The sequence below is a fragment of the Polypterus senegalus genome, chromosome 10 (assembly GCF_016835505.1).
Source record: "Polypterus senegalus isolate Bchr_013 chromosome 10, ASM1683550v1, whole genome shotgun sequence".
Taxonomy (NCBI): domain Eukaryota; kingdom Metazoa; phylum Chordata; class Cladistia; order Polypteriformes; family Polypteridae; genus Polypterus; species Polypterus senegalus.
In genome coordinates this window covers 176,424,741-176,438,623 of record NC_053163.1, presented here as the reverse complement: position 1 = coordinate 176,438,623, position 13,883 = coordinate 176,424,741, and the positions used below count along the sequence as shown (strand labels likewise).

General features: G+C 40.7%; 1 protein-coding gene across 8 annotated transcripts in view; it reads right to left on the bottom strand.

Annotated features, from left to right (window-relative positions):
* Positions 1-13,883, bottom strand: part of lrrc7 (leucine rich repeat containing 7) — a 495,776-nt gene that overhangs the window by 216,889 nt on the left and 265,004 nt on the right. For all 8 annotated transcript variants that reach the window (XM_039767825.1, XM_039767819.1, XM_039767821.1 and 5 more), the window contains exon 5: positions 11,793-11,871. In XM_039767825.1, the coding sequence (XP_039623759.1) occupies positions 11,793-11,871 (79 nt within the window). The remainder of the gene's footprint in view (positions 1-11,792; positions 11,872-13,883) is intronic.

The following is a 13,883-nucleotide window of genomic DNA, read 5'->3' as shown; positions in this document are numbered from 1 at the left end:
CAAAACAGGTTTATAAAACCCTTCATACAGTAAATCACAATTACCCTGCACATATGCGGTTGTGAACAAGCCTAAATGCTAATCACCCTCATACATACTGTATGGGACTGCGATGCTGCAAATGTTTCACTTAAGAAATATAGCAAAAGTTAGATCCCTTATAACTTTTCAAGATGCTGAAACATTAGTTCACGCTTTTGTTTTCAGTCGGCTAGATTACTGTAACACACTCCTTTCAGGACTACCCAAGAAAGACATCAATCGATTACAACTCTTGCAGAATGGAGCTGCCTGAATCTTAACTAGGAAAAGAAAATCCGAGCACATCACCCCAGTTCTGATGTCACTACATTGGTTACCCGTGCCATTTAGAATTGACTTTAAAATACTGCTGATGGTTTACAAAGCCTTAAATAATCTCACTCTGTCGTATATTTCAGAATGCCTTTCACCTTATACTCCAAATCGTAACCTTAGATCAGGGGTCCTCAATTACAGTCCAGAAGGGCTGCAGTGGCTGCAGGTTTTTGTTCTAAAATGTGCTTAATTACAAAGCAATTCTTGCCAATAATTTAATTTCATTGCTTGTTAGTTGCTTAAACTCTGCCATGTCAGGTTGTTCTCATATCCTAGATTTTCTTCCCCTTTCTAAGGATATCACCCAAATGATTTGAAGGCTAAAATGGATGAGTAATTCTCAGTCCTTCACTTTTTTCTCTTCACTTTCCTTCCAAGTATTTAATTTAACCCAATAGTGCATGATAGGTGTAAATGGTGTCACACACAAGCGTGTAGTGAGCAGCTGAAAGGCTCAACGGAGCGTGATACCTTGCAGGGAATAGGTTTGGAACAGAGCACTAACTCCTCTCTCTTTTGTTTAGCAGGAAAACTTCCCTTCCGTGTTTACAAGTGCACCCCCGTCCCAGTCTGATGACATCAAGGCCGGTTCCATGCACCTACATCACCCAGACGTCCCTTGGATTTTTCCCATCAACCTTTGTACTTCCTGTCCTTCCGTTATATAAATCCTCCTGTTATACCAACATGTCGTCCTGGCTGTATTCTTTATGTATATGAAAGGCTTGATAAGATGAGCGGACCTCACACTATATGGGGCAGGAAAATCCCTAAACCTTTGTAAGAGTGTTGTCTCTTCCTTTCTATCGTTCACAATGGTAACAAGCTAAATGGAAAAATGCTGGACTCTTTTGTCATTTCATGTTATTGTTAATTAGGAGCAATTAAAAAACAAGAAACCAGCTGTTTAAGACTGAAATAAGCAATAAGGGTATAAAATCTTAACGAGTGAGACAGCTAAAGTGAAGCAGGAATGTTACTTGAGCAATAAGTGCTTCGTATTAAGCCACTGGGTTGGAGCAAAAACCTGCAGCCACTGCTGCCCTCCAGGACCGTGATTGAGGACCCCTGCCTTAGATCTTCAAATGAATGTCTGCTTATAATTCTAAGAGCTAAGTGGTGAGGCGGCCATCTGCTGTTATGGACCTAAAATCTGGAATAGCTTGTCGATAGAAATTCGCCAGGATAATACGGTGGAGCCCTTTAAAAAACGGCTAAAAACTCATTATTTTAACTTGGCTTTCTCATAGCTTCATTTTATTTTAACCATGATATTCTGTATATGCATTTAATTATCATTTTTGTTTGTGGCCCCGAAATCTAACCCCTACTTTCTCTGCTGTTCTTTTTTCGGTTTTCTGTGTTGGCGATCTGCGCCACCACCACCCAATCAGGGCACCGTGCGGTCCTTACATTGATAGATTGAAGGCCAGAGGTCCCCATGACCATCATCGTCTAATTCTTCCATGTGGAGCACGAAAGCCATGAGGACTGATTGAGATCATTTATGTTAGGCAGAATGCAGGAGGAGGAGTACAGAAAGTTAATCAAAGACTTTGTTAAATGGTGTGACTCAAACCACTTACACCTTAACACCAGCAAGACCAAGGAGCTGGTAGTGGATTTTAGGAGGCCTAGGCCCCTCATGGACCCTGTGATCATCAGAGGTGACTGTGCAGAGGGTGCAGACCTATAAATATCTGGGAGTGCAGCTGGATGACAAATTGGACTGGACTGCCAATACTGATGCTCTATGTAAGAAAGGTCAAAGCAGACTATACTTTCTGAGAAGGTTGGCATCCTTCAACATCTGCAGTAAGATGCTGCAGATGTTCTACCAGACGGTTGTGGTGAGTGCCCTCTTCTACGCGGTGGTGTGCTGGGGTGGCAGCATAAAGATGAAAGACGCCTCACGCCTGGACAAACTTGTTAAGAAGGCAGGCTCCATTGTAGGATTAAAGTTGGACAGTTTAACATCTGTGGCAGAGCGACGGGCACTAAGCAAACTCCTGTCAATCATGAATAATCCACTGCATCCACTGAACAGTGTCATCTCCAGGCAGAGGAGTAGCTTTACTGACAGACTGAGGAGATCGTTCCTCCCCCACACTATGCGACTCTTCAATTCCACCCGGGGGAGTAAATGCTAACATTAATTTTATTTGAATTTTTTTTTCATTTTTATTACTATTTAATTTAATATTGTTTCTTTGTATCAGTATACTGCTGCTGGATTATGTGAATTTCCCCTTGGGATTAATAAAGTATCTATCTATCTATCTATCTATCTATCTATCTATCTATCTATCTATCTATCTATCTATGCCCAGTGGGAGCAGAGTGGTCTCGTGGCCGGGAACCTGCAGATTTTGTTTTTCCTTTTGTCTTTTGCCCTCCCTGGCCATCACACATTACTTTTTATTCTGTGTTAATTAGTATTGCCTAATTATATTTTTTTATTTTTTTTCTTTCTTCATCCTGTAAAGCACTTTGAGCTACATCATTTGTATGAAAATGCGGTCTATAAATGAATGCTGCTGTTGTTCTTGTTGTTCCTTGGCTGGTAGAGCAGCCTTCCTCCTGGCGTGTTAAAACCCCATCACCTCAATTAAAGAGCTCTACAACTGAGCACAGAAGATCATGTGCAGCATTATACTGCCTGTCTTCTGTGTTCTAGGGGTCTGGGAAAGGTGTAAGCATCTGAGCAGGTAGGCGCTATCACCTGGCTCACATGTAATGACACAATTGCTGATACAACAAATAGTGTAGAACATATAAAAAACTGAGGTCTGCCAAAGCAGGTCTGACTCAAAATAAATGAATCACGGGTTGACCGAGGCCACGGAGATGTGTTGATTGTCAGCCTCATCTTGGCATCATATATAACTTGCCGGTTAATATAAAGTAACAGCTTGCAGCTGTAAATGCCGTGAAGGAAAGATGGGTATCCTGGCCAGGATGGATGAAGAATTCTTAACCAGCCAGGAGGCCATAATGAGTGGACTTAGCAAACGTGCATGCCAGGAGCAATTAATTCCCCCATACAATAGGTGGCAGTATTCCTCAAGGCTCAACCTGATTAGGACACTCTCAGAGTGTAATGGAAATTGGAGTCAGGAAATGCAACCAGGGAAGGACTGTCTTGGTTTCCACACAGCCTGGTGTGACACGAAGCAGCTTATGGGTTGAATTGGAATTGGAAGTCTGTAGCCTCACTTGACTGAATGAAAATCAGAAGGCAGAGGGCGACTCACTACTCAAGGTGGGAGGAGAAGATTTGTATTTGCATATTGTAGCTGGTACTTGTATAAAAAGGTGTTGGAGTTGAACCCAGAATCATGTTGGGTGATATTGTGTCTATGGTTTGGCACTCAGTGGCACCCCCTTGTTGTCATACAGCTTACAGTTAACAAAAGCAGCTTCACTTTTCACCCTCATTGCAATATGAGTGCAGTAAAGTTATGTTAGGAGAACTGGTCACTGCTGCAAATTGTCCTTTTATGATGTCAAAAAAGTTTTATATATGTCCACACACACACCATACAGAAACAAGATGTAGTCCTTCTCATTCACCTAATGGCTTCCAGGACAGCGGGCATGATGGAGTGAAGCTTCACAGAGAGATTCCTGACCTGTCGGCCAGTTCCCTGACAAGTGACAGCAGGTAGTCGAAATAAACTGACGAAAATACAGAAACAATTCTTCAGTGAAACTGTGCAGCATTGTCCCATTGAAAAGGAACTAAAATACAAAATACAGTACATCATATTCAACACTTATGAGGTTTAATAAGTTTGTCACATTAACACACATTATAACAATGGCTCAGTCATATGAATTATTATAATATCATCATAATAATGTCTGTGAGTATCATTTTAGCTGGTTTGGCTGTATTTCCCTACTTGATCAAGGGTGCCGCCATTTTCCAGTTTCTGCGAAATGTTGTGTGTTATGTTCATGGGTTAGAGCAGCTGTAAATATACACAAGTTCCTCCATCAAGTTTTCGTTTATAAATCCCAATGTTTGTGTGAGAAGTTGTGTTGCATTTCGAGACTCTTTTTGTCTGTACACAAGCTTTATAAATGAGGCCCCTGCAGCTCTTCTCTGCCTGCAGCCTTTCATTCTAACCCTTGTGGCGGGAGTCAGGGGGCGGTGACCAGCTGGGACACCTAGAAGGACCATAAGAGGGACTACGCCTCCTCCGGACCAAGAGAGGGCAGCCACCCTTGTTTTATGGTGGCCATGGGATCAGAGCATGGAAGCGCAACCCTATATATATTGTGGGTGATCCCCCAGTGAGTGGGGCCACCTACCAATCACTGCCAGGACCTGTCTTTCACCCCATAAATTGGAGGGTCTCTCATAGTTCCAAGCAGTTCATTTTAAATACGCTAGGGAGTTTTGATGAGTTCTGTATTTTTGTTGTGCCTTGGGCTTATTGTGATTTATTGGAGTTTTTTGACATTCTGCTCTGTTTTTGTTTTTTGACATTCCCTTTTTGACCTTTGCTTCCATTGGATTGTCTTTCTGTTTTAGGCAATTTCTTTATGCCTTTTGTGTTCATTGAAAGACTCATATGGAGCATTTTTGTGGAAACAAAACCTTCTTACTTTTATAAAGTTCCTATGTTTGTCTGCTCTTCTAACTGGGGTTTGGCAGTACAGCACACTCTAATGGGCAAAAGTGAAACTTTTTGGGACTCCTAAAGTATTAACTACCCAGAGATTCTAATTGTGGGTGATGAGGAGGATATGGACTGAACTGAAATTTAAAACTTAGCTCCAACTTTACCACCATGATTGAGTACCAGGTTCATAAAACTACTGCCTACACAGCCAGTTCTTTGGTCAATTTTACACTCATCTAGAAAATAACAATCTATTTTTGCAGTATTTTCTTTGTTGAGTCTGTTGACAATTCTGTGCTTTCACTTAGTCCAAAAACAGTTTATAAATACATAAATGAATGTTCTACAGTGAGTATCTGTTATTCTCTAGCAGTGTGGGTGTTTCTATATATACTACACATGGAGAGTTAGAAATAAATATCCATCTTCTACAATGCCCTTTGAATTATGAAAGTTTGTTATTTTCTCTCACTGAATTTGAAATGTTATTGTATGGTTATATGATGTATAGTGCCTATAAGATATTAAGGTATGGGGTACCTTACAAATGAGTATTTATAATGTACTCTGTAATTATTTCAGCAATTAAAAATATTATGCATGTAATATCACATAAAATTGAATCTAATTCAATGAAACCATTTCATTTAATTACAATAGCACTACAATTGTGCTATAGTCAGGATTTCTTATTAAGAACTTTGAACAAAAAAACCTTCAAAATGACTATATAATCAATAAACAATCATTCAAAAATCAATACTCGTTTTTTTTTTCATTTTCTACTCCTGCATCAACAATTTTAACAATATTCTCAGCTGGCACGGTATTTCCAGGGCAAGTGCATTACCAGTATGACACAAGACAGGGGAGATTCTCATCAGGATCTTCTACCAGAGCGACAAAGGAACACAATTCAATGAGAGAGCACCTCGACACGTTAATGTTAGTGGACTGGAGCAGCTGGGGTGGTAAACCCTACTCTCAAGAATATTGTCCCATAAGTAAAAACACCAGAAACACATTTCCCACTCTGTTCTTTCTTAAGAAGTCATTCAGAGCCATTTCAGCTTTCAGGCTCATCTTCCTCCCTACCCTGGTGTTAACAGTTTGCCATTTAATAACAAGTTTGTAAGGGGAAATAAAATGGATTCGCTTGTGGTCTGATCTGCCCAAAGGTGCCACAGGTTTACACCTAAAAAGCACCTTTAACATTTGAATAGAGTAGGACCATTTGTTGTTACCTCAAGTGGAACATGACACATACTGATCAAAGTTTTTCATCGTCCCTTTTGAAGTCACCACATATTATAAGTGCAGGATCAGAATGATTCAATATTACAGTGTTGGTAACAGAGTGAATCATTTCTGTTTCTGAGTCCTTCTTTGCGGAGAGATGAGAATGTTAGAACAATCTGCACGAGAACAGGCCATTCAGCCTAACAAAACTCACCTGTCCAATCCACTTAATGCTTCTAAAATAATATCAAGTCGGGTTTTGAAGGTCCCTAAAGTCTTACTGACTGCCACACTACTTGGTCACTTATTCCAAGTGCCTATGGCTCACTGTGTGAAGCAAAACTTCCTAATATTTGCACAAAATTCATCCTTAACAATTTTCCAAATGGCCTTCTAACCACAAAACAATATGCCCACAGCCCTAAGCAATGATTGAAAGTGGTGACGTCACAGACAAATCCTTATATAATCACAAGAAATTATCAACAAAACCAGATATAATATCCATCCATCCATCCATCCATTATCCAACCTGCTATATCCTAACTACAGGGTCACGGGGGTCTGCTGGAGCCAATCCCAGCCAACACAGGGTGCAAGGCAGGAAACAAGCTCCGGGCAGGACGTCAGCCCACTGCACAGATATAATATATCAAAAATAAATCTAATCAAATAAACACCACAAACCAACCTGATCATGTTGGCTTGTTCGGGTGATGATCTCCAACATGCATTACAATGGTTTGCCACCAAATGTGAAGCCACAGGGTTAAGGATAAGCACCTCGAAATATGAGACTGTGGTCCGCAGTAGGAAAAAAGGTGGACTGTCCTTTCCTAGTGGGAGGTGAGTTACTGCCTCAAATAGAGGAGTTTAAGTATATCAGGGTCTTGTTCACGTGAGGGGAAAAGGAATGATGAAATCAACAGATGGATCAGGGCAGCGAGTGCAATTATGTGGTTGCTAAACCGATTCGTAGACGTGAAGATGGAGCTGAGCCAGAAGGCAAAGCTCTCAGTTCACCTCTTAACCTATGTTCCTACCCTTACTTATGATCATGAGCTTTGGTTAATGACTGAAAGGACAGGATCGCGGGTACAAGTGGCTGAAATGAGCTGGGCTCTTTCTTAGAGGTAGGGTGAGAAGCACAGGTCATCAGGGAGGCTCAGTGCAAGGCTGATGATCCTTGACATCGAGAGAAGCCAAGTGAGGTGGTTCGCACATCTGGTACCAGTGTCTCCTGGAAGACTCACTGTGGAGGTTTTACTGACATGACCAGCTGGGTGGAGACCTTAAGGGAGACTCAGGGTTTGCTGGGAAGATCATATCTCCCAGACGGCCTAGGAATGCCTTGGAATTCCACAGTTTGAGTTGGCAAGTGTGGCTTCACTGGTAAGACTGTTGCCCCTGTGACCTGCTCTAGGATAAGCACTGGAAAATGACTGAATGAAATAGAAACATAGTCAAAACAAACAACTAGCAGCTGAGTTCTAATATGAATGCTGTGTTTTTGAATTAAAGATCCTGCATCAAATTATTGTAGTTTGATGAAATTTTGTAAAGGAAAAGAACTGAAGGTAAAAATATGTTAATTATGATGGGACCTCTTTTGTGTTGTAAATATTCACTCCATAGTTATCTTTCTGTTATCGAAATTGCCTTTCCCAAAATTGCTTCCATTTTTCTTCCTTACAAGGATATTTTGGGAATTTTTCTTGTCTTCTTAGGGAGTCATGACTAGAGGGCTGTCAAAATGAACAGGGCCCCTAAAGCCCACTGAGGCATTCCTTGTGTGATTTTGGACTATGCAAGAAATATATTGTTGTTGTTGTTTGCTGTCCTATCCAAATAAATAGTCATCTAAGGTCGAATAATCCTTGAAATCTTTGCTTCTACAATTTTTGTGGAACATTTAGGAATACAAACCTTACATTTACTGGGAGAACAGGACGAGATTGATGGACTTGGCAGTCTGCTGTAATATGCAGCTGTTTGCCATGGCCTGAGGGCCTCTGTTAAAGCTCAGACGAAAAGAGTAAATTTATCTCACCCCTCACTCACTCCTTCTGGCCCATTTTCCTCCCACTAGAGAGTTGTAATCTTTCTTGCAGTTAGCTAAGCTAGTTTATTTCTGGCAGACAGATACTTCCAGTGCCTATAAAAAGTATTCGCCCCTTGGAAGTTTGCACATTTTATTGAATTATACAACACGGTGGATGTAATTTGGGTTTTTTTGGCATTCATTAACAGAGGAAGACTCTTTAAAGTCAAAACGGAAACAGATCTCTGCAAAGTGCGGAAAATTTATTACAATTATAAAACACAAAATAACTGATCGCTTAAGTATTCAAGTCCTTCAAGTCAGTATTCAGTAGATGGCAGCCATGACTGTGCATACAGGTCTCTTTCTCTCTTCTGCTCAGCTCTCCCTTCTTCTTTTCCGTCAAGTGTCCATGGTGATCATGGGTGAACAGCCTCTTTTAAATACAGCCATAAATTCTTAATTGGATTAAAATCTAGACTCTGACTTGATCATTCAAGGAAATTAACATTGTTGTTTTGGAGCAATTACTGTTTGGTTCTGGCTTTCTGCTTGTGGTTGTTGTCTTGCTGGAAAAGAAATCTTCCCCCATAGTGCAGGTTTCTTGTAGACCACATTAGGTTGTCCTCCAGGGTTTCCCTTACATTTTGCACCATTCATTTGAGCCTTCCAGGGCCTGTTCCATGCTTCACGGTGGAGGATGGTGTGTTTTAGATAATGTGCAGTACTCAAACATAGTGTTTAGTCTGATGGACAAAAAAAGTCAATCTTGGTCTTATTAGACCACTGAACCTTCTTCCAGCTGACCTCAAAGTAGTCCATTGCCTTCTGGCAAACTCTAACTGAGATGTCCTGTGTGATTTTACTCTTTGATGCTCTCCCATAAAGCTGCGACTGGTAAAGCACCTGAGCAATAGTTGTTGTCTGGCACTTTCTCCAATGTCAGACACAGTAGTCTGCAGCTCCTTCAGAGTTCTCAGATGTCTCTTAGTGGCTTCTCACACTCATCTTCATCTTGCTTGATTCTGGTACTCTAGGTAGATTTACAGCCATACCATACACTTTACATTTCTTCATGATTGATTTAATTGGATATTCAATGACTTGGATATGTTCTTGTCTCCATCCCCTGACTCCCCTCCAACATGTTGTGGAGTTGCTTGTTGTGTTCTTTTGTCTTCATTATGTAGGTTAGGCCACCATGCTGACTCACCACAAGCTTGCTTTTCCATATGTAAGAGCATTTAGATGATAATCAACTGAGATCCCCAGATAGATGACCTCCATTACTAATTCTGCAACTACTGAAACCAATTGGCTGCACCAGTGAATATTTAGGGGTGTCATATTAATGGGGGTTTGTGACAAAATCTCGGTATATTTGTTTTTTTCAGTTGTTTTATCTTTTCCACTCTCTCATAAAACTGCGACGGATGCAGCACCCGGGCAGCGGTTGTTGTCTTCACAGTCTCTTCAGTTTTAGTCACCGTAGTTTGTAACTCCCGATCATCTTCTTTACTTCTCTTCTCCTTTTCTCCTCGCACAGTCTCTCAAATTTTTCAGATGGCCAGAATTAGCACATTAACAGCTGTACCATACTCTCCATTTCTTCATGACTGATTTCATTGCATATTCTGTGACTTGGATATTTTCTTGTCTCCATTCTCTGATTTGTGCTTTTCAAAGTTACCTGTTATGTTCTTTCATCTTCATTGCGTAGCTCAGGCCACCATACTGACTCACCACAAACTGGACCATCCACATGCTGGTGCATATATACTAAAATCAACAGAACCTCCAGACAGGGTTCGCATTCGGTCCTCCCTGCATGGAGTTTGCAAAGAGCTCTGAGTAGTGAGAAGAGTGCTATATACATGTAAAGAGTTTTTATTATTTATTATTAACTAACCGTCCCCCGCAGCTCCACCCACATAGTAGTGAAAGACGACAAACTTTAAAAATCAATGTAAAAAAACCTGTCCATGCGAAAGGTAGGTACATTCTAATGTCAAACGACGGCACTGTATCTGATCGTGTTCAGCTCTGACAGGAGAGCGTCCCCCGTGTGGGGAAAAAAGCACATGGCCGTGATAACTCTGCCAATGAGCAGGTACCCTCTAAAACACACGTAGTTCTGATCTCTCTCCCAAAAATATCAAACGCTACTCCTTAACAATCTCTAGATGATAATGTCTGTTGAACAAACAGGTATCACTAGCTAAGCGGAGGCAAGGTACGCGCAAACACGGGGCAAGAGGTAGAGCGACTTGAATGGAGGCTGGTGTGTGAGTGAGGAGGGCCCACTCCTGCCGTCATACTTCACCCTCCCCTCAGCCCACAGCCTGTCTCTCAGATTTGCGTGAATAAATCATTGCTGCAAGCTAACTCTGACACTTAGCGTGATGAAAGAAGTCGAAGATTAGTGGAAATATAATGTGAAACTTCAATTAGACAACCCATTTTTAAACAAATTTAACTTTGGGGTTTATTTCTTTTGCTTTTGGTTATTTTTCATTGATCATAAACAGCAGTTCAACTGTAAACAATGTGTGCTGACTAGACAGTACCATCAAGCTCTGTATTGTCAAATCACAAAAAATAATCAATAGTCATGAAAAGGCAGTAGAGCTGTCCTCCCAGGAATTAAGAAATGTCATAATATTTTGTTGATTTCTTAGCTAAATAAAAATACAAAATGCAGGTTAATTTTCTCAAGGAACTATTTTGGAGAACTACCTCTGTCCCTACGTTTACACTGAAAAGGGTCACCCTAACATTTTATGTGACTCGAGACTAAACACTTAGAAAAATAGAAAGAGACAGGAAGAAGAAGACAAACCGGACTTTCACACTTCGAGAGAGTGGCTGCATGTAAACAGACGCATGTTGTGAAAGCGGCACTTGCTGGTGCGGCACTTATTGTGTTTCATCTCTGCTCAGTTATGTATTAAACAGTGAGATTGGACTCATCCCACATCTTTGCCTTTTTTAAAGTGTCGTCCTTCAGCAGGTGCTTTTATTCCAGCTTGATTTCCTAGTTTTGAGCTGAGCTTGTTTTCACTGTTGAGAAAAAATGCTGTTAAGTTATTGATTCTTACATTAAAGAAATATAAGAAGTTTGACAAATGGGAAAATTCAGGTGATCAAACATGTTGGTTAGCTACCGACAAACTTGTCCCAACATTTCATCTATAAATTTCTTAAAAGTTGCTAGGGTTTCTGTTTCAGCTTCATCGCTTGGTAGCTTGTTCTGGATTCCTGTGTGTATAAGTGCTTTCTGGCTTCAGTCCTAAATAAGGTTCTCTTTAATTCTCAATGGCGTGCTCAAGGACGAGATTTACAGCTTTTCTGAAAGAGTTCTGCTGGATTCATTCCATCAATATTGGTTGGGTGAGGGTGTTATTGTCCTGTGATGGGTTGATCCAAGTTTATGTGCTTTCTGCCATAATACCCCCTTGACCCTTTACAGGAAATAAAATGGATGAAGGGATGATTCAACAGAAACAAAGGAAAAGCAGACTTACTTTGCGATTGGATTTACGCTGGCTTCTACAATTGTTAAACATTTGCAGCATTTAATGTTGTCTGGAAACTCTTGAATACCTGCATAAAAAAGAAAAAAATAACTATATAAATGTCTTGGAACATACATATATTGTTATGATTGCATGTCAGTGAGTCACCTTCCAGACTCATCAGAGGTAAGCACTACTACTCCAGGATACAAAGGGGCACTGTCACTGATTGTAGATGTCCCAGAGGAAGAATCCCTCCCAGCACAGAGATGGAGTTCTTACCTGACCGGGATGCCATAATGGAAGGGTGGTCTAAATAGGGGAAATATCCAATCAGGGTGCCTTATGATCCCCGTCCTAGGTTGGATGCTTGAAGATTATAAGAACTGGCAGGAGAGGATGGCAGGGAGTAGTTCATCCCCAACTTTAATAAGTGGCAGTGTCCGTCATACAGAGTCTAAGTTTGTACACCTGCAGTACTGTATGGGAGTCATGTCACATCATTGGAAGTGCTCCCAATAAAAGAGACAGCACTGCCTTGTTCTTGTGAGTCGGGGATGGTAGCGGAGACGGACAACACTCAACTGGAGGAAAAGCAGTGTGATGGAGAGAGAGAGACGAAGAAGAAACTCTTGTCTATTGGTGATACAAGGTATTTTGTAATAAAAACCCCTTTATTTGAACCCGAGACTGTGTTTTGTGTATTCGTGTTTGGGGTTTGGGGCCCTGCGGCACCCCTAAGCCTTCACAATATCTGCAGTACATGCACTATGGCATCGTAGAAGTGTATGTTTTCGTTCTGGTAGTTAACAAAGGGATAGGTTGTAGTGTTCATAATCAGAAATAAAAACATTGTTTTATTTATATTCAAGGTCAGAAGTGTATTTTCCTTGTTTGACTATTCTTATTTACTACTTATTGTATGCAAATGCTTTTTTTAAAAAAAAAAATCAAGTTAAGACAATGTTGACAGATTCAGACAAAATATTATTGCATTCTGCACTTTGTTTCTAACCGGTAGGCATCTCAGTTAATTATTGTTGTCATGAAACGATCATATTATCATCCATGATATTGCCAAGTAAAATAATCTTTAATTGCCACATTCTGAAACCATCTCAGTGAGGTGTTAATTTTCACACCCTTATTAACTTCTTTCCTCAAACCAAGCTACCACAAAACAGAGCTCAGTCTTTGAACTCAGCCTTCTCACTCTTCTGAGGACTTGTGTTGCTCCCGGTTGAAGCTCATTGAGTTTTGTGGTACGGGCCCTCTGGATCGGACGGCTCTCTCCTTGTATGATGTGAAACTCTTCTAATCTATTCTGCTTTCAGACGCTTAAAACTGGCTGAAATGCACCACCGGTCTACTCACTATTCCAATCATCATTATACAGTGATAACTTATCATGGACCTCTGGCCCTAGGTCTGTTAATATTCACATATACTGTTAAGCATGCTTGAAAACTTAGTCTTCTACCCTCTCATTCTAATTAAGTATCATTTTAATGATAGTTTATAGCGTGTAATGACTGAGCTGATTGTGCTGTGCTATACAAGACAGCAGAGAAAAATAATGAGGTTGATCAGGAGAAAGATTCAGTCTAATGAAAGCAAGGGTCAAAACCAGGAGATCAAGACCATGAACAAGTAAGACAAAAACAAAAAGCAAAAGGAAGGTAACAGTCTAATATCAGTTGCTCAAAAATAAGTCGTATTTAAGAAAATGAAGCACAAGAAGGATTCTTGGATAGAGAACCTTGATGGTGACCTCTTACCCCATTGTACTGTTAGGATCATGACCTCCATGACTCCTCCCCTAACTATAGTGTCATACAAGCCTTCCAGAAGTGGTTGATATTTTTCACTGAGTGTTATCTAGATATGCTTAAGTTACCCATAATGCTTGATTTCACAATGGATGAACAAGTACAGTCATGGTGAGGCTAAGATTCACACATCCTGAAGACGGTGATTTGTTTATTTTATTGTGGGGACCCCAGGAACACACCTAGCCTTCATCCAGCATGCTCATATTCACGCACAGAGACACTGTAATCCAGCGGTTCTCAAACTCTGGGGCACGCCCCACCCAGAAAC